A 24,941-nucleotide genomic window follows, 5' to 3' on the forward strand; every position below is an offset into this window, starting at 1 on the left:
TAAGTTGGCTGCTAATAAAAACCTCCTGAACAATGAACACTAAAGGAATCCTAACCAGAATTTTCAGTTGATTGAAATCTGCAATCCTCAACTCGGGATGCCTGTAAATCCCCTGAATTTTACACACTGTCCCTTTATAAGAAAACAGATTAAGAAAACTATGTAGTGTATGAAAACCAATACAACAAAGGTGCACTTTTAGTGGTCCATACTTGGAACACTGTTGTTTGAAAAAGGCGAACCCACATTAATCTAATCTGTCGTCACATAATTGCAGAGCTGCAATCAGATTTTCTCAGCACCGTGCTTGTCTTTGCTTAAGCCATTATGAACTCTCACATATTTTTCTTGACCTCACAAGGTTTTCTATTGAAATCAAGGAAAAGCAAACAGGAATGGAATTTGGGGGATAATTCGAGCACCCTATATCACTTAGTACAGCGTCCTGGGTTAAATAATCAAATCAGCTGTAAAGGGTGTAGGGGGGAGCAGTAATATGTAAAAGTAAAAGTTTGAATGCAGTAATATCAAACCTGCCACCAGTTTTCATGCTGTAACTTCACTGCAATATGGGACCAATCTGAATCAACTACCGAATATGTTTTGTCATAATTACAACAGAAGTCTTATACAACAAATACGGCCACCTAAAATATTGCTTTGCAATTGCTCATAGTCCATATTGTAAATGATTAACAGGGAAACATGATGCAGGCAGATGAACCTTTAACATTGCAGTACTTCCTCATATTGCCGTCATATTCTGAAATCCGTATCTTCATACTGAAACCTCATGGAAAATTCAGAAGATCGACACAGATTGCTCTTTTTTTGTCATACTCGGTGATACTCCAGATGAAATGGAAATAGCTGCGGTACGCATCATCATCCTGGGAATCATCTCAGGTGAGCTCTCACCACATCAACTTTTTCAAGCTGTTCTTTAAAACGCTGAACATTTGAACACACATAGTGTGTATTGTTAAAGGATTGATCAGGTTATCTCTAATAAAATGTTCATGGTGTCAAAGTTCATATCAGTGTTTTACAGTTACAGTTCACATCCCCTGTCTGGGTGCACTTTCTCTGTTTTTAGAGCTGTGCTTATTTAAGGAGACTAGATGTTACAAAAGGATGTTCCCTGTTTAGTTCATATTTTATCACATACGGTGGCATGAGCTGCCGTTTCAAAAGATGGCATGGAATTTAAACTGGTGGCTAAATCAATGAATGGACACGTTTACCTTTTTACAATGATTCACAGATTCTGTGGCTGAAAAAATCCAAGCTACTCGACAAATTAGTTTAGCAAGTTTACTATAATAACCTTGGTACACACGGCACGTCACACACACACACACGCACAAAGTGCATAATGCACCCACCTCTTAATTCCACCTCTGCTAATTAGTAAAGCATTAATTTCAGTAAATGCTTACAAAGTAAAAACAGTTCATTCAGACAGGAAGGGCGAGGAAAAAAGAAAGAGAAAACAAAATGACAAAATAATCGAAGTGAGTTAAGTGGTCTACACTTTCACAGTGTAATATTTAATTTATGATAACATAATGTATCAGGGATGATAATTAATCGACTATCTATTAATCGGTGGTTTAGAATTTAATCAAACACATCAAATGTCATTGATCAATCGCTAGGAGATGCTATGCTGTCTAAGTGTTTGCAATATGTTGCTAGAAGCTTTGACTGAGGAAAAAAAACACATTTGTTTAAAATTAGCAAAGTTTTTGCTATTTTCAAATAACTAATAATAATAATAATTCATTATGGAGAAAGCTTGCAATTTTCAGCCCTAGTATCTACACAAGATCCTGCGATCCATGCTGTAAAAATTACTTTTAGTGCTCACACACTACACACTTATGCTGTTATTTGAAAATATTACGACAAACTTGGCAAAGACAGCAGTGCTGTTGGACTTAGAAAGCAGTGTGTATAGACCTCCTGAGTTTTTTTTTCTTATATTAATTATTTTTATTATTGCTATCATTATTATTTTTTATTTTATTTATTTATTTATTTACTTGTTCTTTTATACTTATTTATGTTTACATGCATGTACATTTTTTAACATCACTCATTTATTCACTTTTTCTTCTTCTTTTCATTTCTTTGGTTAAATTTTACTTACCTATTTATTTATTTCTGACTATGATTACTACTATCATCATTATTACTACTTATCTAATTATTATTACTATTATCTATTCATTTAATCTATTTTTTATTTATTTATTTATTTATTTATTTTTTGGTTTACCTTCCCTTACATTTTATTACATCTTCTTGTTACAATTTCAGAAATGCACAATGCTTGTAACTAGTTGATTTGATTTGTTATTGCCCTAAAAGGAAACAACAATAAAAAGTACGATTAAAAAAAAAAAAAGAAAGCAGTGTGTGTGGTCTGACCGGGGCATATTTTGAGTTCTGGTATTGGGCTGGTTTGGCAGTTGGACTAGTTTTGTCACACGGACGTGGCAGTTCTGTTTTAAGTAGATTTTGGACCACATTTTTTTCATGGATTGTGATGACACATGTGTCTCCTCCAGGTTTAACCAAAGGAGCTGGTGTGTTGCCAGACACATTGAATGCAGCTGTAGGACAGACGGTGGTGTTCACCACATCCTTGACTCCACCAGAAAAACCATTTCTATCAGTGGGCTGGAAATTTGGTGATAAAGATATAATCCTTTTCAATGTTAACAACTTCACTACCCCAGACTATGAAGGCAGGATCACCCTCTTTGTGTCTACTGGATCTCTGGAGCTCAGAAATCTGTTTCTAAATGACAGCGGAGAATACAGCGTTTACATTTTACCATATGGAGAGCGACCGGAGGAGGGAACCACAAGACTCAATGTATATGGTGAGCAAATGCTTTACACAGTGCATCTCATTTAAAGCTTAAAGGATCAAGCTGCAAAAGGATCTCAATCTTTTGTTTTTCGCCCACAGCGCCAGTTTTCAGTGTGGTGGTAACTGCCAACAACACAGACTTGGTGGAGTTCAACAGCTCCGTCCGTCTGTCCTGCTCCGCCTCTGGATCCTCGCTCTCTTTCCTCTGGCTGAACGGCAGCTCTGAGGTTACAGGAAGTGACAAAGTTCAGCTCGCTGATGGAGGCGCCAATCTCACTATAGTTAACGTGACCCGGTACGACCAGGGACCATTCAGGTGTCATGTGTTCAATCCTATCAGTAATGGCGCCAGTGACCCCATAAACCTCTCTGTCAGCTGTAAGTTACCAACTATATATGTGCCTGCTCTTTATCCTGCACTGTATGCATGCATGCTTTACAGTTGAAGGTACAACGAGACTTCACACTGAACAATAACACATCATCTCATTATCTTCAAGCTGCTCACAGTACTTTTTTGTTGTTACTGTTTTTTTTGCAGACGGTCCTGAAAAAATAGATTTGAGAGTATCTCCATCACAAGAACACTATGATGAAGGGTCAGACATTAGTCTGATGTGCTCGGCTGTCTCCAGACCTGCTGCTCTGTTTCACTGGTTTCTGAATGGAGACCTGCTGTCTGATACTGGACCAGAGCTCAGACTGATAAACATTCAGGAGAGTCAGAGTGGAAGCCACAGCTGTCAGGCTTTTAACAGCATAACTCTGAGATATCAAACATCTCAGCCGACAGTTGTCTCTGTACTGGGTAAGTCAGAATTCAGAGGATTAATTAATAACGTTAAGTGATTTGGGTCAGAAAAATGTCAAATAAATGTCCAGCTGCATTATCTGTACTGACAAAGTGTGTACTCGAATCAAAGCATCTTAATATTAAAGTATAATTTTAAAAAGACAGACAAGATATAGATTAGTTGTTTAACATAAAGCAAAATAGTCCTGTGCTACCTGCCCAGCAGAGGGGGAACGAGAGCTCGCTGGTGAACAAAGTGGATCATTTAGACAAATATTTTGCTGAGGAGTTGCTGGAGACCCTGTACCCTATCACCCTGTATGTACTGGATGTGTAACCTAAATGTTTGTTGTACAGATGTCATGCTGTCATGTTGAAACTGAAAGCTCATTTTATACAACAAAGGTCAGAAGTCCTGCAACTGCAGACTGAGTTTATAGTTAAAGAATCAGGTGGTTTTGATAAAACCGTTTTCTTCTCTGTTATTGAGTGTGTGAATCAAACACTATCTGGGAACCTCGTTGACTGTGTTATATGTTGTTTAAAACCATAAGTCTTAAATTAACTCATATTATATATATTTATTATATGCAGATTATAGGCCTACAGGACTCAGGGAACAGCTGTTTTAATGTTTACCCTATACAAGTTCTTTTCTATTTATTTATTTATTTGGTCAAATCTCAGTGATAGCGACTTTTGCTCCTGATGTTTTGCCCAACAGAGAGAATATCAGGCGCTTCAATCACGCCGTCAACAAAACTGCTGATTGAGAGGAACTCAATCAACTTAACCTGTGATGCTGCTGGCTCTGTCTTAACCAGAAAGTGGATGAAGGATGGCAAAGATCTGATCACGACTGACGAAATAATACTCTACGACAATAACAGAGTGCTGTCTTTTAACAGCCTGAATAAATTAGACAGTGGAGAATATTCCTGTACACTCAGCAACCCCTTCAGCAACGAAGAAGCTAAATACTTCATGGATGTGATCTGTAGGTACCAAACTGTACATTTAATATTTAAAATGATGAGTGTCATAAATAACTTTTTAGTACTGAAATGTTTTGCTTGTAGATTTATTTTAGATTTTTCTATATTATTTATTATTTGTGCTGCTGTTAGAACTTTACCAATATCTGTTTTTCAGATGGACCAGAAAATGTTCAAATCAAACATCCAAGTGAAATATTTGTGAACGAGAATTTAACTTTAATATGCTCTGCTGAGTCCACGCCGTCTGCTGCTTACACCTGGAAGGTGAACGGGACAGTAAAGATACAAAACTCTGCTGTGTTCAGCAAACCCAACATTCAACCTTCAGACAGAGGCATCTACACCTGTGAAGCCATTAATAACATAACTAAGAAGACATCAACAGCAGACCATGAATTGTCTGTAACAGGTACAATAATGGTGTTCACTGCAGATTAAAAAAAATGTTTCCTACAGATCCACTGAACCGACTAAATGGGGCAGATTTCTTTTAAGCTTATGAGACAACAACAGCTTGAAATGAAAAGCTTAGCTGCACTTAAAAAAGTACTCCAAAGTTTAGCCATGCATTTAGAAAGCTAAAAATTGAAGCAATCACAATAAAAAAAAAAAAAAACCGAGGCCAAACCAGAAATATTATCCTTATTATTCAATGCCTACATGACCCACACAATTCAACTACCAACAGAAAAACCTGTTGCTCTTTTTGCAAGACACTGAAGCAATTCCACCGGAGACCGTGACACCTAAACCACGTGGTTTTTAGCGAGAAAATCAGAGCATTTCCAGCTGCAATTGTGGCACCAAAATCTGGTGTTTTTTTAGCAAGGCACTGCAAAATTTCCAGCTAGTATTAGCAGATGTAGCCGAGAGACGCCAGCCATAAGGAGTTGGCTATAGAGTTCTTATAATCTCACATTTGTCTCCATACCTCCAGGTTTTATTTATTTTAAACTTGCACTATTTATCCTGATAAATAAACACTTTTAATCATGTGAAGAGTGCCAGGCACCCCAAATATGTCTGTTCTCTGTTTCTGCACCAGAAGGATGCAAAACTTGTGACTGTGTTGATTGTGTCAGGCTATAAATGGCTAATACTGCAAGATTAATTATGTTTTATTCTTTTTACTTTAAGATAAGACACCTCGAGGTATTTCAGCTGGTGCCATTGCTGGAATAGTTATCGCATGTTTAGTTGCTGCTTCTGCAGGAGCTTTTGGAGGATACTTCATTTATAAAAAACAAAAGTAAGTGAAAAATCTCATCTTTAAAAAAAAAAAAAAATACTACCCAAATATTACCCAGACATAACATAGGTTCCAGTTTGAATTGTGTTTGCATCTTGGCCACTTTTTAACAATCCTTCGTTTCTAATATTCAGATTAAAAAACGAAGCTCCGCCACCTTCTGATAACAAAGGTTAGTATTTATCTGATCTGACTTTATCCTACAATAGACTATAATATAGTATGTCACAGCATGGAGAGAATGCCGAATTAATAACAGTATATTGCAAATATACAAAAGTATATATGAATAATCAGATGTGACAAAACTTTTTTTTGCCCAGGAAAAGACGACGACGTGTATATGAACTCCTCAGCAGAATATGAGAACACTTCAGTGATATATGAGAACAGTTCAATGGTATTAGATGTGGACACATAAACTATAAACAATATTCTGTCCTACTAAAGGTGAGTTTTGAACTATTAAATCTGATAATGTGATAAAGAATAAATGTGTTTTGAAGGGGAGGGAGAGCCAAGTGATTTCTGAGAAATAATTTCACGTAGTTTATCTAACGAAACTACGACATAATTTACATTTACTGACCAAATATTAAAATTGATCAAAGCACTGACTTTTCCCTCTTTTCCACTTCATGTCTAGTAACTGAACAGGAAATGAGCAAACTTCAAACATCATAACCAGCCTGACGAATAAAAAAAGGCCAATAAATGTCTTTCTTATTGTTTTTTATCTTAATTGCTAAAATTTCTCTGCTATCAGCAAACATTTGCCATCAGCACAGAGAAACAGTGGCATTTCTGCTGCATTTCTGTCAATATTTAGTCTCGTTTGAACAGGTAGGTAGTGTACTGGAGGTTTGTCAGAGCTTAATTTTTGCTGAAAACTTATACCGGAAACAGGGTTTATGAGAGTGGAAGGGCTAAAATACAATAATAATGAACAAAATAACTTATATATATATTTTAATAATAACTACAGTTAATATTTTGTCAATATGAAATATATTTATTTGAAGTTAGCTACGCTGGCTTTTTTTGCAAAGACAGTTACGAAGAAAAAATGTTATCAAATAACACTGGTGAATATATATGATAATTAAAGCAAGGCATTACTTATTAAGTTTGTATGCTTTTTTTTTTTTTTTTACAGTGTATATCTGATGTTTGCTTTAATTCTCCTGTTATCCTACTGTGTCCAACTTCAACACTGTAAACACTGGAAACATATTGGGGTTGGAATAAGACATGCAGGTGATACTCAAAACAAGATACATCTAGTGTGATTAAAATAATTTGGAATATTGCATCACAAATTATTAATGATTCTCTGTTTCTAAAAGCAACTGAATATGTAACACTGATGTAATATGATGGTGCTATAATGATAAAACACCAGCTACTATGAAAATAAGATTGACATTTTAATTAAGCTGTATGTACATGTCTGCTCACTGTTTACTTGAATTAAGACTTTTGCCTTTTCATCATTTCCTGTCAGCAAACAATAAATAAATGTTGATGGTAAAATGAAGTTGTGCCTCTGGAGTTTATTCTTGACTGCTGAGTCCGTTTCATGGACAAGTGAAAGCTACAACAGCTGTAATAATGTGACTCTTGTCCAAGTTACTGAAAATCTACAGAAGTTTTGAGTTGTAAAATGCCTGAAAAATTATATATATATATATATATATATATATATATATATATATATTATTTTTAATTGCCTGATTCTTTTCCTCATCCTAATTCTGAAATTTTTCTATACTGGTGCAACCACGAAAACCACTTTGCCACTTTGTTTTTAAAAGTACTAAATAAATTATGTTTATTATTATTATTACAATTATTATTATGAGTTCTATCACAGTAACATTGCTCACAGTAGCTGTTATGCCTAAAAACAGCAGCATATGTGTATGTAAAACCTCTGACATGATGAAGTAATAAACTCTGATAATAATCAGAATTTATGGTGTTCAGATCTTGCAGTTGGGTTTTATTATCTTGTTATGTAAGTTTGAATAGGCCTAAAAACAAAGGGTTAATTAAGGTGATTAAGAGGGCCAAGACTGCGGAAACCTTGATGACATGCTTCATTTATTGCAGGTAATCTCAGGGACATTTATTCCGCTGCTTCACAAAGTCAGACTCAGATAACGTTAGACGAGGACCAAACTAAGTAATCCACCATGAACTACACGTTTCTCACGTCAGCCATACTTTTCCTCTCCTCAGGTAAGAAATGCATCAATGTTTTTTTAAATAATTCATCATGAATACGACTACAAGTGGTGAAATGTTCACTCGCTGTGTTCACATTTCAGCAAGTCTTTGCTATGGAGCCGGTGTGCTCCCTGTCGACCTACTCCAAGGAGTAACGGGGGACAGTGTGACCTTCACAACATCTGTAAAACCAACAGCTCAACCATTTATGGCAATGACTTGGAGCTTCAATGGTACCACCAACATAATAACATCAACCAGTATGGATGTGGTGGGACCAGGCTACATGAACAGGATCACAGTGGATAAATCCACAGGATCTCTGGTGCTTAAAAACCTGACTGAAAAAGACAGCGGTGAATACGAGTTAATCATCATCCCATACGGAGCGGAGCAGATTCAAGGAACTGCTAAGCTGGAGGTGCTGAGTGAGTAAGGCTTTGAATAATCTGACGCTTTGTTTAATGTTAGGAAGGAGTTAAAAATAATGCTTTTTTTAACATTAACAAATCTGGGATGAAAAATCTGAAAGAAGACGTCTGTTTTAATGTGTGTTGTTGTCTTTCCTTTTATGTTTTATGCACAGCCAAAGTGTCGAAACCCACCATGGCCTGCCCCACACAAAACTTAATAGAGGGTCAAACCTCCGTGAATCTAACCTGCAATTCTAACGGCTTCACGTCAAGAGTGTGGATGAAGGACGGCCAACCTCTGGTTTCTGGAGGCAGATACAGCTTTCATGATGGCAACAGAGTGTTGTCCGTCAGCCCCGTGAACAGGACAGACACCGGAGAGTTTCTTTGTAATGTCAGCAACAACATCAGCTTTGATACGGCCACATGCAGACTTCAAGTCTACTGTAAGTACTTTCAATCACACTGTAATTTACACTGTAACAAGAAACTACTTGTTTCAACTTAAAAAAAAAAGCCAGTGTCTATGCTGCTTTAAAACTTTAAGTAGAGTAAATCTGAAAAGACAAGTTGAGATACAAAATTATTCAAAATAAATTCCAGCCAAAAAAAATGTTTTAAGTACAACTGAATTGAGATCTATTTACATAAACTAAAAGATTTAACTACAAGTGAATTGAGATCAAGTTTTCCAAGAAAAAATCATTTTGACTTCTCAAATTCAGTCAACAAAAAATTTCAAAGCACAATGGACCCTAGCGTTTTAAATTAAAAAAAAAAAAAGATTTTTTAATTAAACTCAAACGTTATTTGAGGTTGGTTTAAAGGTGTCATACAGGTTATGAACCGAACCAATTCCAGTTCTTCAAAGCTTTAATAATGAGGATTGGCAAGGTGATGAACAACCTTTGAGTATACATTAAAATCTGATCCCATCAACCGAGAGGGTCTTAACCTCTAAGTCCAGTCCGTGTCCTTACTGAGTTAATGGGGATGCATGTAAAAAAAATTCGAAAAAATAAAAATACGGGTATTAATTAAATAAAAATATGAAATTATGTATACCTTTTATACAATGTGAGTATTAAGCTTATAAACCCTGAAGCTCATAATCTTCCTCTGCGTTTGTTCAGATGGACCTGACAGACCAGTGATCGTTCAGACGCCAATAGGAGCAGAACTTGAAGAGAGCGTCTTTCTCAGCTGCTCAGCCGACTCCCTACCAAAGGCAACTTTCTTCTGGAAGTTCAAGCACATGATAATGCACGGGTCTGTACACTACATCCATGAGATGATGCCGACACACCTGGGGCGGTACACCTGCATCGCCCGTAACCCTGTCACTGGCGTGGAAGCCTCTATGTTCCACAACCTGCGTGGTATTTAAGCTCTCTTTTCCCAACTCTCTAACTTTTTAATTCTGATGTGTGATTGCAAGCAAAAAAGACAGAGTAATGTTTTTTTCTTCTGATCCAGACTCCTCTACTGCGATCAGTGGTTCTATGTCCATGATGGTGTGCACTGTCCTGACCGCGGTGGCACTCGTGTCGGTATAAAGACTGCTTTTTGTCTGTCTATGGAAATAAATGTTGTACAGCAAGCTTGCTCATTTTGCTCTACAATCCTGTTTATTTTAGATCATTTCTTTGTGTTAAGTATTATTGCTTTGTCTCTTTAAATGTTTTGTTCGCATAATATAAAGCTGTGAATGATAAATGATAAACTAGAGGTCCTTCACATTTCTTTTGTCCATATAGTTTATTTATATTTGCTCTCCAGTAATACGCATCTGTGACATTCATTATTGTGTTTAATGACTAACAGCTGTCTCAGTTTTTCTTTAATTGTATGTTAAGACAACTTAAGTGTCGCTAATTACTGTAATGGCACCTCTCACTTAAAAGAGCAAAGAACGATTTGTGCCCGCAGCAGCTGTGGTCTCATCACGGCCAACAGATTCAGCTATGATAAATCAATTTTGACAGTACTGACATTTCAGGTGTTGTATAACAGACCTAACCTACTTAATATACTTTGTTCTTGTGTCATTCAGCCTTCACACTGTGATAAAGTGTTTAATGCTCTAACAATGACTGATAAAGTTCTATCAAATTGCCACAATAATAAACTTTTATTAAAACTTGATATCAGATTTTATTGTGTGTTAATAGATGCCATCGTGTACTCTCCATTCGTTCCTTTTTTTTTCCACAAGGGTGCGCCTGTACCCTGCTGCCATGAACCCTTACAGGTCCAGTTTATAGGATTTTAGGGGGATGTGTTGGCAGAAATTGGAAACAATATGCAGGGTTTTTTTCTGGCTCAAAATGAGGCAGAAGTGACACCGACCTGATCACACATGTGCACGTGTACAGTGCCGAACAAGGTTCGAGTAAACACCTTTTACAAGCAAAGCAAAGTGTTGCATGGATAGTGAGTTGTGTCTGTTAATTGAATTCCTGGATTATTAAACGTTGATTTGCAATTTTCTGTGGTGGTCCCACGGATTCATCCAATAAATTTACTAAAGATCACGTAAACTAGCTAAGCTACGTTTGAGACTGAAAACACGACCAGATATACTGACAGTGAATTCTGTAAAACAATTTAATTTTTCTGGCAAAATATTTACACAAATGTAAATCTCCTTTTGTTTGTTTAGCATTTAAAAAAACGTATTTAAGTAATCCTCTCTAACACATTTTTACAAGAAACTTATTTTTAAATGGGTATTTTTGGACTATTTTACCTCCTGTTTTACCTCCTGCTTTAAATTATTTGGTTTTATACGTGTGGCACTCATGGTCTCATGTATAGTAATGAACCAACATAATTTCATCATATTGTACAGATGTCTGTTTGAATTGTTGGACTAATAAAGTGGGAAAAAAGTTGATCAAAAACTACTTTATCTATTGGCTACATAAAAAAAGTGCAATAGATCACCAAGATCTGGATTCGAAGGTCCATCCTATAGTTGGTGAGATATTTCAGGCTGGACCAAAGTGCCTTTAATGACTGTGTAGCTTGAACTTGACATAACGTAATGGAATGTAACTATTGCCTTCTTATCAAATTATAACCATTATAAAGTTTTATTAAACCTTATATCAAAGTTAACATGTGAGTTAATGAGGAGCAGGACGTACCTCCAATACCACCCAAACCACTTTATGTCCCCGATCAGCCGAGCCACGCGGTCAAACAAACTGCTCTGTGATTTTACAAGAAGTGGACAAGCCGATTTAAGTAAAAGCAGAATTGGACAAACTGTGTCTCTACGAAGGGGCCAAATTTGTAACCACACAATCGATTCCCAGTAGGGGTGTCAACGTTTACAATTTTTTCTACACGTGTAAACGGTACTTCTAACCGACGTGTACCCGGTTACACGATTTATGATCTTTTTCTATCGCAGTTGCGCTATATAACCACTAGATGGTTCTGTCTCCATTCAAATACCTCCTAATCTCATTAAATCAAAGCCATTACAGTAGTTAGTTATCGCACAAAAACGTTTATTCAGCGAACAGAACTTAAAAAGTAGGCAATCCATCTCACCATTTAAGGCTTAGACCTACTTATGACAGAAAGTAAAATGAGTCGAGAATAAAATCATCAATTTTGACAGACAAGAAAACGTACAAGTGAAAGCTGGAAAAGGTTTAACCTCCTTTTTTAATCATTGTTTTAACTATTGCTCACTTTTGTACAATATATTTTTTTAAGCTCCGCTTGTTCATCGCTTGTTGCTTGTTGTCCATGCGGCCCCGAGTCAACTTGAAGTGACGCGACACTGGCTGTGGCTGCGTTTTTTTTTTAATATCAACGTAACATTGCCACCTGTGCATCTATTATGTATGCAGATAACTGCATTAGTGGGAACATTTAAGTGTATAGTTAGTTAATGCTATCATCTTAAGCTTTCAGGCAACATTATCACCCCTAAAAATACTATCGGTGAGAAATGAACGAGGAGGAGGAGAGGAAAAAATGACGTGTAAACGGTTATTGATTTTTCTGAACGGTTATGATTTGTTATCCGTGTACCCGTTTACACGTGTAGATGTTGACATCCCTAATTCCCAGTGTGTAATATACTCTCAAATGAAAACGTTCCTATTACGCTTATACAGTCCAGTCAACACACCTGTTTGCATGCAACCATGCCTGTAACTCTGTATATCATATTTGCGTGCTGCACATTCTCATGGAGTAATTTTGCAGGTGTGTTTAAATAAATAAATAAATAAATGGCAACACGTAAATAATGGCAACAATTTGCTGTAAATCTCCCAACATTACGGGCATGTGTTATTTGTACGGGTAACAGCATTAAAGTTGTCACAGTCACCAACAACCCACTTAAAACATCTAATGATTCCCATGGCAGCAGCACATCGTGTTCAAGTGGTTTTATTACTTTATCATCACTAAGTGCACTGCGCTATAAATAAATATAGTGAGGGAATGAAAAGTTTGACTGCATGAGAAAATGTCAAAGAGCCACCACCATGCTGTGGTAATAAAATATTCAGTCATGCTACATTTTTATAGATTTTAATGATGGACATAACTAAATCAATACATGGCAAAAAAAAAAGAAGCCGATAAAGGATCCATTTTTCTTTGCTGTAAGATACTCCAAAACTTGTTTTTATTATTCAGGAATTTATTAATGCAAAATAATCCTACACTGTTTACATTGTAAGTTTATAATAGAATAATATACCGTCAATGTTTTTGCAGTTAAACAATGTGAACTCATGTTGCCTCTCTTCTGCATGTGTTATCAGAAGTAACTGCCTATCTATTAAAAAGATTTATTACGAACACTGCAGCTTATGTACACTAGCAAAAAATCCATATAAGATAATAAAATGCTGATAGTGTGTAGAGTTAAATGGTGCACATTAAAGCTTGTGCTGAAACCAATGAGAGGAACAGTATGACTATGCAAACATACTGTCCCAATATTTTAATGCCGAAAGAAAACTTAAAAAAAAACCCAAATCTTTTAATTTTTCTCCCCTCATGTCAAGCACTTTATTCCACTTCCATGCTATTCAAGCTACTTTTATTGTGCTTTATTTGTTAATCGACAATAAGCACTCCTGTCCTGAACAGGATTTTGTTGTTGGTCGATATGAGTGACCCTGAAAGTTGTTTATGGTCCATATTTATCATGAATCAGATAAGCATATGAATAACCTCCATTAAACAACTTCTCACATTAATTGCATTGCTCTTACTCATTGGTTGTCACAGCTGTTATGGACAGAGCGTTATCACAAACGAAGTAAAGGTTGTAACAGGTGAAGAAGTCCATTGCCCCTCCTCTCAAACACACATACTGTACTCACAGCACCTCATCTGTGAAAACACTTTCTTTGCACCAGGAGACTGCAGGAGATATGGAAACATCTGTGAAACTGATGGTCATCCTGGGAACCATCTCAGGTGAGAAATAGGCTATTAGATGAATGGTGCATTTTAAAAACAAGTTTCAAAGTCTAGCATGAGCACAAAAGGAATATAGCTATTTTATTACAAGACAGACAACTTGGGGTCTGGAACAGGAGCGTGGTGGCGACGCTATAAAATTATGCGAGCAAAGTAAAGCAAAGCATTATTCAGTTATATTCAGTGTGTTTCATATGTAAATGCTCCTACATCTTCATAGCCTATACAGTAATTTAAGAGAATATTCAGTCTGTTGCTTTGAGCTTTGATTGAGGGAAAAATAAGAGTATAAGCATATAAGCTTTTATCACTTTTTAAAATTATGATAAATCAATGATTTATCATAACTTACAACATTTACAACATTTGTTGTAAATGTTACCAATGATCAATTGAGCAAAGTGCTAACAATTTGTAACCCGGGACATGATTATTTAAGTTATCGATATTAAATACAACCCTCAAATTTAATGCATCCCTTAAATTTTAGGTAGAAAACTGGTCAAATTTAACCAAAACCCAACAGGAATGTTAAAAAGCCAACAAAGCATATTACTTTAACAAAGTTGATTATTACATATTTAACAGTGTCATTCTGTCACAGCTGGATCCTACAAGCGGTAAAGACCAAAATTGTTGCACCTCTATTAGAGTATTATTCTCTAAAAAAAAAAAAAAAAAAAGCCATGGCATCAGAAAAACAAGCAGCACTTGATTTAGTGCTTTCTTGTGTGTTTTCTTCAGAATATCAATGTTTTAGCCATGATTTGTTGATTTCAGTACTTTTGCAGTCTAGGTTACATAACATTTTCTTGTTAATATGACACCTTAGATACTTAATATCACACTAATGACCTTTTAAAGGCCTAACATCTTGTCTTGCTTTCACAAAATAACAGTCTTGTATTGTGCTTTGGTGTAAAACGATAAGTTTTTGTCACATTTAGCAGCCGAAATGAAGTAGCAACTCTGGGTCTGATATTCTTGTAAAGACAGTTTTGAAGACTGACTATGATTTAATGTTTAACTTTTAAATTGACTGTCTCAGTGATCAACAACGCACTGTCATCTAACTCTCAGTAACATTTATTCCAAACATGTAACTGTCTCCTTCAGGTTTAAGCCACGGAGCTGGTGTGCTGCCAGATAATCTTATTGCAGTTGTTGGCGAGACGGTGACATTCACCACAACGGTGACTCCACCAGCAACACCATTCCTAGTAGTGGTGTGGGGTTTTTCTGACATCAATGGTGCTCATTCTAATATAATAACCTCGAGTAATGAAGACCTAATTGGACCAGGGTACACAGACAGGGTCACCCTGTTCAGAGCTACTGGATCTCTGGAGCTCAGGAATCTGACTCTTAGTGACAATGGAGAATACGCCGTCACCATTATACCGAATGGTGGAACAACGCAAAGAGGAAACTGCAGACTGCTCATACATGGTAGGTTGACACAAAACAAACTTTAAAATTGTGTGCCTTTAAGAGGATTCAACCATCAACCACCACCACAGAATCATGAATATTGCTATTATCTTAACATGATAAAACACACCTGAGATCAAAATAATTTAACTACTCCAATGTTACGATGGCCTAGGCTGACAATTAAAAATGTCTCCACTGATGGTCAAAATACATTTTTGAAGAGACTACATCTTTCACAGCTATTGCTAAAATTAGGACTTTGACCTGCAGACTATTTCTTATGCAATATTGTTATCAGCTCAATAAAACCTCACTTTGATTGATATGGAGAGCAAGAACAGCATCAAGTGGAGATGCACGATACTCGGTATTATTACTGATATCGGATATGCCAATATGTAATAACTCATTTGACCAATAACTGATATTGATATATATGCTTTTTCCCCCCACCTAATTTTAGTGATCATCGAGTCTCTTCTGTAGTGGAATTAATATCATATTATCCAGACTTTTATAGTGATGGCCCACCAGCTGATGGACACATAAAATATAATGCTTTTTATTGTATGTTATATTCATTCATTGCGCAATATAAGAAACATACTTCAACTTTGGGCTGATGTTTTGTTCATGCACACTTTGTCAATAAAAAACAAAACAAAAACACTTGTCACATTGGCTGAAATATGCATAATGGCCGATTCTGAATTTATTTTAAAGCCAGTATTGGCCGCTATTGATGACATGCCAATATAATGGTGCATCCCTATTGCCAGGTCACATTTGACCATCATGGATGTTTTAGTTTCAGGGTTATTTTACATCATTAGAGGTTGTCCCACCACAGAAACAAGGTAGAAAATCTAGAGGAATTCAACTGTGCAACACCCCCAAAATAACTTTTTTTTTCAACCTACAGCACCAGTTTCTAATGTGGTGGCAACTGCCAGCAGCACAGATTTGGTGGAGTTCAACAGCTCCGCCCATCTGTCCTGCTCCGCCTCTGGATCCTCGCTCTCTTTCCTCTGGCTGAACGGCAGCTCTGAGGTTACAGGAAGTGACAGAGTTCAGCTCGCTGATGGAGGCGCCAATCTCACTATACTCAGTGTGACCCGGTACGACCAGGGACCATTCAGGTGTCATGTGTTCAATCCTATCAATAATGGCACCAGTGACCCAGTAAACCTCTCCATCAGCTGTGAGTTACTGACATCAATTCTCAGTCGTAACATGGTCTTTCAAATCCAAGAGCTTAAAATTTTCACACGAATACAAGGTATTTTTAAAAATACTTTCACTATGTTATTTGTTTTCTGTTTACTTTCTTTGTGCCACGCAATGCAGACGGCCCAGAAAATACAGACTTGAAGCTGTTTCCATCACAAGAATACTATGGAGAGGGATCAGACATCATCCTGTCCTGCTCAGCTGTCTCTAAACCTCCAGCCTTGTTTCACTGGTTTCTGAATGGAGACCGGCTGTCTGATACTGGACCAAAACTCAGACTGATGAACATTCAGATGAGTCAAAGCGGGAGCTACAGCTGTCAGGCTGTAAACAACAAAACACTGAGATATCAAACATCTCAGCCTGCTGCCATTACTGTACTGGGTAAGTGGAAATTATTTGATCTTTTGAAGTGCAACACGAGATATCTAGAAATGATTTTACGGGGCATTTTTGCATATAAACGCAGGACTGGATGAATGGGACCTGGATTATACTGCGCAAGCCATGTGAGAGTTCGTAAATGGATGTTTTGATAAAGTTTTTCTAAGTTAAACATGGACAGTGGTTACTTAAAATTATGAAGAATATACGCCTTTTTTAGATTCTCCTTTTACCAGAGGCATGCGAGAAGTTTTCTTTATAATGCATCTTTAAGGTTTCATTACTGTGTTAGTGTTATTAGTGTTTTCATTACTTAAAATATACCAAATGATAATATATATATTTCTCTCCCACAGCACCAGTATCCAATGTAACAGTAAATACCAGCAATACAGAAATTTTGGAGTCTAGCAGCAGCTCCGTCCGTCTGTCCTGCTCCGCCTCTGGATCCTTGCTCTCTTTCCTCTGGCTGAACGGCAGCTCTGAGGTTACAGACAGTGACAGAGTTCAGCTCACTGATGGAGGCGCCACTCTCACTTTATTTAATGTGACCCGCTACGACCAGGGACCATTCAGGTGTCAAGTGTTCAATAATTTCAGTAGCAGCACCAGTGATCCAGTAAACCTCCTCATCATCTGTGAGTCAATAACAGACATCTTACATTATGTTTGCTGCTATTTCCTCGCCACATTTTATTAGTAACCAAACAATTTTTTATGTTTCTTGCCGCAGACGGCCCAGAAAATATCAATCTGACAATATTTCCGCCAAAAGAATACTACGATGAAGGATCAGACGTCACTTTGACGTGCTCGGCTGACTCCAGGCCTCCTGCCTTGATTCACTGGTTTCTGAATGGAGACCTGCTGTCTGATACTGGACCAGAGCTCAGACTGATGAACATTCAGATGAGTCACAGCGGGAACTACAGCTGTCAGGCCTTTAACAACAGAACCAGGCCTATGAGGAATCAAACATCTCAGCCTGCAGCTGTCTCTGTACAAAAATGTAAGTCGGAGTAATTTACTTGTTCTTGCTGAGGGCTTAAATAACGAGCACTCAAGCTTTCAGCATTTACACTTTCCCTTTGAATTCAGAAATGGTAGACACATTTGATACGACTTTTTCAAGCAGTCTGAGGGTTTGAAAAGAAAGAAAACATGTACTTTAAACTACTAAACTAGTTTTATAGGTCAAGATAATTCCAGCCCAGTCGTCAGTAGAAAGAAATGTTGGCATTGTACTATAAATTTCTACACCACAAATACATTTTACATCAAGGTATTATGTCAATGTTTACAGTATATGAGCTTGTTTTTCCATTGGCCAACAACAAAAGAAACCAGTTGTGATTTAGTGTTTTTCAAGAGGCGTCTTAGGCACCATACATTAGTGTTTTGTAGCAACTCGTCTGTGTGTTTTCAGCAGAGATAGTGCTACGAAAAGGGGCATCACAGCTTTTTCAGCAGGGAGTTGTGCCTCTAAGAATAGAGTATTTTAAGGCAAAAACATGATCCTTTCCTTAAAGGTGGGTTGACTTGATATCAAAATAACAATAACGCAGAAACTAACACTAATTTTGAAGATTGATTCCAACATCAATGGGACCTATACCAAAAAAGGGGGGAAAACCGTCTGTGCAAACAGTATTCCCTTGTCGTGAACATATCTTGTGTATGCACTGTTTGCTGCTCTGCTGCTGTCGTCGTATTTTGTGCAATCACACAACACACAGACAGCACACCCTCACTCGTTAAATTCAACACAAAATTGCTGTGATGACTGAATGAAAGAGGAAAGAAAACACAAAAAGGAGAACTTGGCCTTCAACAGAAAACAAGGAAGAAGGAGGTAGATGCATTGGCATCCAGACCCCTGCTACAGAGAAGCTCACATAACAAATGAAATGCATCTGTGGTTTGTGGTTTGTAGAAATGTACACTGCCAATATTTTTTTCTGATGACTGGGTTGATAATTTCTAGAGACCTTTGTGTTGTTTCACACAGAATTGGTACAGTGGTTTTAGAAACAAGAGAAATTCATTTGTGCAATTTTTCTTCTCCTAAATTATGGTGCTGAATTTTTTTTTTCTGAATTTTTTTTTTCTTTTTCTACCCGTAGCACAAGTCTCCAATGTCGTAGTAACTCCAAATGCCACAGAACTGTCGGAGCACAGCAGCTCTGTCAGTATGTCTTGCTCGGCCTCTGGATCTTTCCCCACTTTCCTCTGGCTGAACGGCAGCTCTGAGGTTACAGAAAGTGACAGAGTTCAGCTCACTAATAGAGGCGCCACTCTCACTATAGTCAACGTGACCCGCTATGACCAGGGACCATTCTTCTGTCATGTGTTCAATAATTTCAGTAACTACACCAGCGATCCGGTGCAACTCTACATCAGCTGTGAGTCCTCTCTGATGTTACAGCCTCTGCATTCAAACGCTGCACAGACCTCCGAACTCTGCAGCTTGATTCATGAATAATACAACCATCACTAATGACCCTTTCACACTGGATGCAAAATACAGTTTTCTCAAGATCCGTTCTTTCATTGGTGACTGTGCTGTTTTGTCTTTTTCTACAGTCGGCCCCGAAAATATTTTTTTAAAGCTTTCTCCACCAAAACAGTACTTTGAGGAAGGGTCAAACATCAACCTGTCCTGCTCGGCTGACTCCAGACCTGCTGCCGTATTTCAGTGGCTTGTGAATGGAGACCTGCTGTCTGATACTGGACCAGAGCTCAGACTGATGAATATTCAGAAGAATCAAAGTGGGAGTTACAGCTGTCAGGCCTTTAACAGCAAAACCCTGAGATATGAAACATCTCAGCCTGCAGCCATCTCTGTACTGAGTAAGTCAGTTTAATAAGTTCAATGATCACAGAAATGGGTGAAAGTTTTGGATAAGACTCCTGCAAACCTTTTCTTATCCACAGCACCAGTCTCAGATGTGATGGTGACTTCAAACAACTCACACTTGGGCCTATTTGAGCTCAGCAGCTCCGTCCGTCTGTCCTGCTCCGCCTCTGGATCCTCTCGCTCTTTCCTCTGGCTGAACGGCAGCTCTGAGGTTACAGCCACTTACAGAGTGCAGCTCACTGACAGAGGCGCCACTCTGACTATAATTAACCTGACCCGGTACGACCAGGGACCATTCAGGTGCAACGTGTCGAATGGTGCCAGCAGTGAAATCAGCCAGCCGGTGAATCTTTTCATCCAATGTGAGTAAATGGCAAAGGGAAATTGTGCTACAAACCTTGGAAGTAACTTTCAGGCTACACAACAATATACATATATATCCCAGCTGTTTCAGAGGAACTGACAGGAATAAAACACAAGTAAGGGTCTAATGCTCATTATCCAACCCTCAGTCCTAAAACCGTTAGAGGAACAGTGTTTAGCAGTGAGACTTTTAAATTGCAAAACATTGAAACTTCTTCAATGAGCCAAGCATGAACTCCCAGTTAGGATTCCTTCAAGGAGCTTTTAACAGGGAGCCAAATGGACAATAAGGGTCCCTTCCTCTCCAAAACAAACACACCACATAATTTATGCTAGTAAAACCACAGAATAAAGCAGTTTCACTGGGCTTTTTTTATTTTTAAAAAACTGTGTTTTTCCAGCACTACTCATCGTGGAGGGGCTTCTAACTAGGGTGGGTGACCCAAAAAACGCAATATGACCCCATCTAAGGCCAGGGTTTGATTTGTTTGCTCAGAGAAACAGTACAGCAGTGCAATGTGGCGGATTAAAATATCACAATATTTTGAACCAAATACCTTGATACACATATTGCAACGATATTGTAGGATTGACTATTGATGCTTTCACAAAATATTTACACAACAAGCTTTCTGATATGTTAGCATCAGCAATGTGAATAAAATGACAAAGTGGGTAAAGAATAAAAAATTTAAACAGCTAAAACTTTCATCACTTTACATTAATGCAGCCTTTAAAGCCAGGAGAAGAAAAAAAATATTAAGACGTCACATCAAAAATCTAAAAGAAGATCAAGTCTCAAATCATGATATTGGTACAATCTCGATATAAGATAGGGTAGGATAAGATAAGATAGTCCTTCATTAGTCACACAACCAGGAAATTTGCACAGCAGATTTGATGATTTGATTTGATTTGTTACCGCAGCAAAGGGATATCAAAGCAAGGTATGCACAAGATAAGTACAGCAAAAACAATGCAAATATCACAAACCACAATGCAATACGAAAAATAGAAATTGAAGATATATATGTATGTATGTATATATATATATATATATATATATATATAGAGAGAGAGAGAGAGAGAGAGAGAGAGAGAGAGAGATACATCCCAGCCCAACTGCTGCTTATAGTTTATATGTAAAATAACATGATTGTTCCTTATTTCTAGATGCAACAGTAGCAGTCCTTTCTGTATCAATAACAATGCCATTAATTATCAACCATACAGTATCTTCATGGACCAAATAACCAGATTCAGCTCTTATTGCAATTGACCTGCAACCTAATATGACAACAACAAATCAAAATAAGTGTGTTTTCACCATAATGTTATTTTCACTGCCATAATATGAGGCCTGGTGTTCTTCCATTTGATCAAACCACCAATGAACTGAGGACTTCATGCCTCACTGTGACTGTACAGAAACCACACAGTATGGATTTACAGCATCGTCATGTAAAAATATTTAACCAGCATAAAAACAACCGCTGTCATCAGTCAACCATCATTACCAACACCACAGACAAGAATGCACAAAACATTATCGCTGCAGAACACAGAAATTTGTGACCCGTGAGCCCAAACTAAACAGCCCACGTGGCTTACGCATCGTCCCAACAAGAGTACACAGTTTAGTCCGTTTAAATAAATATGTACTTACCGCTCAGAAGTCCTGTTCAGTCTCTGGTGCAGTCCACTTAAAAATCGACACTGACGATAACTTAAGTCCCATTTTCTTTCAATATTGCGCTTCGTCGGTTGAAGTTCATCACACAGATTATCGTCATTAAATCCAAATTGTAGCGACGTTTTTCTGCATCACAGTCCATTTTCACTGTCGCTTGTTTAACAGAGAAACAAACCGGTCCGTTTCGCACCACCGGGCAGGTTTTATTCGCACTCTCGACAAGTAGCTTTAACCAAACGTCTCTCTGCGACACGTGATCTTTCAGCATCCAATCAAAAGACGCGGTCAACTGGGGTCAATTGTATGGCACCGAATTACTACAATTATTTATATTTTAATTTCATCTGATCACATTTCATGCACACGATGAATTTAAAAATATATATTTTTTAAATTAAATTAAATGATTTTAATTTTCAGGGAGTGCTCGAGCGCCCCCTGCCGCCGTGCATGCTTTATTTCATTTGAAGCATAATTTTTTCCCACTTTGAATTTCTTTTTTAAAAATTACAAACAGCACAAAACATTCAAGTGATACCAATCTATCACAATAAACAAGCAAATACCTGGGAACAGTAAGAAAATAATAATAATTATAGAAATAATAATTTATAGAAAAACATTTGATAAGGTGCACAAATTAACTTTCTGAACTGCCTTCTTGTTTTTGAGTAGAAGTTTGTGTTTATGTATTTAGTTTCACTTTCAAATTTAATAAATGAGTGTTTAAAGTTATTAAATTTGGATTTGTCAATGTAATATTTTGCACTCTCATATTTATGCCAAAAACTGTAGAGGCTGATGTAGGGTCTGGCCAAAAAAGTGTTGGAAATTCACTGAGTAGATTTTAGCAAGTAATATATTTGAGTTCAATTCTAAGGTACTTTTATTTTCATTCATACTTTTTTCTGCTTCTCCATAGCCTGCTTCTACTGTATGAGGCCTACACTTCAGAGGCATGTTTACTACATTTATCTGATACATTGATTTAAAGTTAGTACTTTGCAGATTCAAAATAATTATACAAAATTCAATAAACAAAAAAATACTTCTATCAATAGCTTGTGTTTAGTCTTTATTGTAAACTGGGGGTACATTTACAAAATACCCTATATTGGTGAAATTAGCTCCACCACGACCAGCAGCAAAACAAACTAACAATCAAACAATCTAACTCTCTGGTTGTGTTGCAGATGGACCTGACAAAATAGCCATCAAAGGACCTGATTCAGTACTTAATGGAGATTTCACAATGCTTTACTGCTCCGCTATGTCTGTACCATCACCAACGTTTACGTGGCTTTACAACGGGAGGCCAACCAAAGTGCGTGAGGCTGCATACGTCATCGAATCCATCAGGAGCTTCGACGGTGGGATGTACACCTGCACTGCTGTGAATGCTGCTACTGGACTCAGCCAAACAGTGAGCCACGAGTTAACTGTTGAAGGTATGTGACGAAAAGAAAAAGAAAAACTGCAACATAATGAGACAAGTACCTGTATATTTCTGTGGGTTTTGGAAAAATGCATTAAGGGTCCTCTTGGCTTGTTTTTGTTTTCAGGTGTCTCAGACTGTGACTGCTCCCTTGCTGCTGGGAGAGCTACTATTGTAACAGCTGGATGTTTTTTACTTGTTGCAATAGTGGGTGGCACAATTCTGTATGGTATGATAAGGAGAAATAGGTAAGCATAAAACACATTATAATTTCTGTCAAAAATAGCAGCCACTGGTGGAATGTAACTTGTACAAGTACAAGTACAAGAATGTAACTTGTAATTGTACAAGTACAAGTTACATACAAGTACAGTACCTAAGAAAAAAAGGTGACTTAAGTCTGACTTGTACATCATTTAAGTATAGTTCTGCTATTTTTTTTCAGGGGTGACAAAATCTACGCAGCACATCGTCAAGGTCAGTATTCATCTGATTCAAGTTCTATAGTTGTCTTATATACAATGAACAGACTTGTTTCTTAATCATTAAAGTGACCTAATAGATTACAATATTTAATAAAATTCTTGTTTTGACTCCACAGAAAAACTAAGTGTGAGGGACAAATGTCCAGACGTGTATAAGATCTCAGTCACAGCACAGAACGGTTTGACTGCCTTTGAAGGTGAGTTATAATAATAAAGAGAGAGAATTCACAACTCATTAGAGTACATATTTTAGTATTTTTCTCATGATTTATGAACTCTTTCTCCTGCAGCATAAACAAAATGAAGAAACAAAAACACATAAGAAGCCTTCCACAATTTCCAACACAGACAGTCTCAAAAAAGAACAGCAGTGTTATTGTTGTTATCGTTTTATATTTATTTATTCAACTCAACCATTTTCTGCCTCCTTCAGATTACAGTCCATTGCATTAAGTTTGATGTTCGATGAATCGCAGCATTAAAACAATTTTAATGATACAGTCTTATGGATTCACAAAAATAGCTCAAAATGAATGCTTATACTAAATATGTCATATTTTACTAGAGCTAAATGTTAGTTAAAAGTAATTATTTATCCAAATTAATTATTGCAATTAAGTCCTGTGTCTTTTATCATAAAAGACATGTTGTGTAAATATGTGTATAATCAATAAACATTTTGTCTGGATCCCGAGCGCCTCCTGTGTCACTGCCTCAGAATACAACAGAACACAAAGTCTTTATCATAAATCTACAAATTATAACATCAATTTTTACTGTTATCTTATGTTTTCTCTGTTGCTTTATGTGTTTACATTCTTAACTTCTCCTCCACCAACAGCATCTTGATGTAGGTTTCTCTTCATTTCAACATCGTGGCATATCTCTGCAAAAACAGCCTCAAAGCTCTGCTGTCAGTTGGTACCGGTCGGCATATTTTTGAAGTCAGTAAGCTTGCCCTTTCCCTCTCCGTCCATCCTTGATGCAAAGCTAATTTCCTGCTGGTTCTAGCACCATACATGGCCTACAGCTGT

At 37.2% G+C, this 24,941-nt stretch overlaps 3 protein-coding genes across 4 annotated transcripts; all 3 read left to right on the plus strand.

Annotated features, from left to right (window-relative positions):
• Positions 1–718: 718 nt before the first annotated feature.
• LOC121945419 (cell adhesion molecule CEACAM5-like) lies at positions 719–7,458 on the plus strand. 2 transcript variants are annotated; one of them, XM_088084333.1, is made up of 10 exons: positions 719–906; positions 2,574–2,891; positions 2,981–3,259; positions 3,423–3,689; positions 4,399–4,671; positions 4,827–5,081; positions 5,810–5,921; positions 6,056–6,093; positions 6,245–6,371; positions 7,078–7,458. In XM_088084333.1, exons 1-9 carry the CDS (start codon positions 861–863, stop codon positions 6,340–6,342), a joined length of 1,686 nt encoding a protein of 561 aa, XP_087940459.1. In that variant the 5' UTR covers positions 719–860; the 3' UTR covers positions 6,343–6,371; positions 7,078–7,458. The 2 variants fall into 2 exon arrangements, with proteins under 2 accessions (XP_087940459.1, XP_087940457.1); XM_088084331.1 differs by having other exon boundaries at positions 721–906; positions 6,568–7,458.
• A 569-nt stretch (positions 7,459–8,027) lies between these two features.
• Positions 8,028–10,708, plus strand: LOC121945421 (cell adhesion molecule CEACAM1-like). Its single transcript, XM_042489578.2, has 5 exons — positions 8,028–8,162; positions 8,252–8,578; positions 8,737–9,009; positions 9,697–9,942; positions 10,040–10,708. Exons 1-5 carry the CDS (start codon positions 8,117–8,119, stop codon positions 10,117–10,119), a joined length of 972 nt encoding a protein of 323 aa, XP_042345512.2. The 5' UTR covers positions 8,028–8,116; the 3' UTR covers positions 10,120–10,708.
• A 3,187-nt stretch (positions 10,709–13,895) lies between these two features.
• On the plus strand, positions 13,896–24,595 carry LOC121945422 (cell adhesion molecule CEACAM5-like). Its single transcript, XM_088084345.1, has 14 exons — positions 13,896–14,023; positions 15,143–15,475; positions 16,383–16,661; positions 16,808–17,074; positions 17,431–17,712; positions 17,808–18,083; positions 19,198–19,476; positions 19,658–19,924; positions 20,009–20,293; positions 23,181–23,435; positions 23,550–23,670; positions 23,868–23,899; positions 24,024–24,104; positions 24,198–24,595. Exons 1-14 carry the CDS (start codon positions 13,978–13,980, stop codon positions 24,200–24,202), a joined length of 2,808 nt encoding a protein of 935 aa, XP_087940471.1. The 5' UTR covers positions 13,896–13,977; the 3' UTR covers positions 24,203–24,595.
• The last annotated feature ends 346 nt before the right edge of the window (positions 24,596–24,941 follow it).

The sequence above is a fragment of the Plectropomus leopardus genome, chromosome 11, assembly GCF_026936395.1.
Source record: "Plectropomus leopardus strain MGB_pleo_1.0 chromosome 11, ASM2693639v1, whole genome shotgun sequence".
Lineage (NCBI taxonomy): Eukaryota > Metazoa > Chordata > Actinopteri > Perciformes > Serranidae > Plectropomus > Plectropomus leopardus.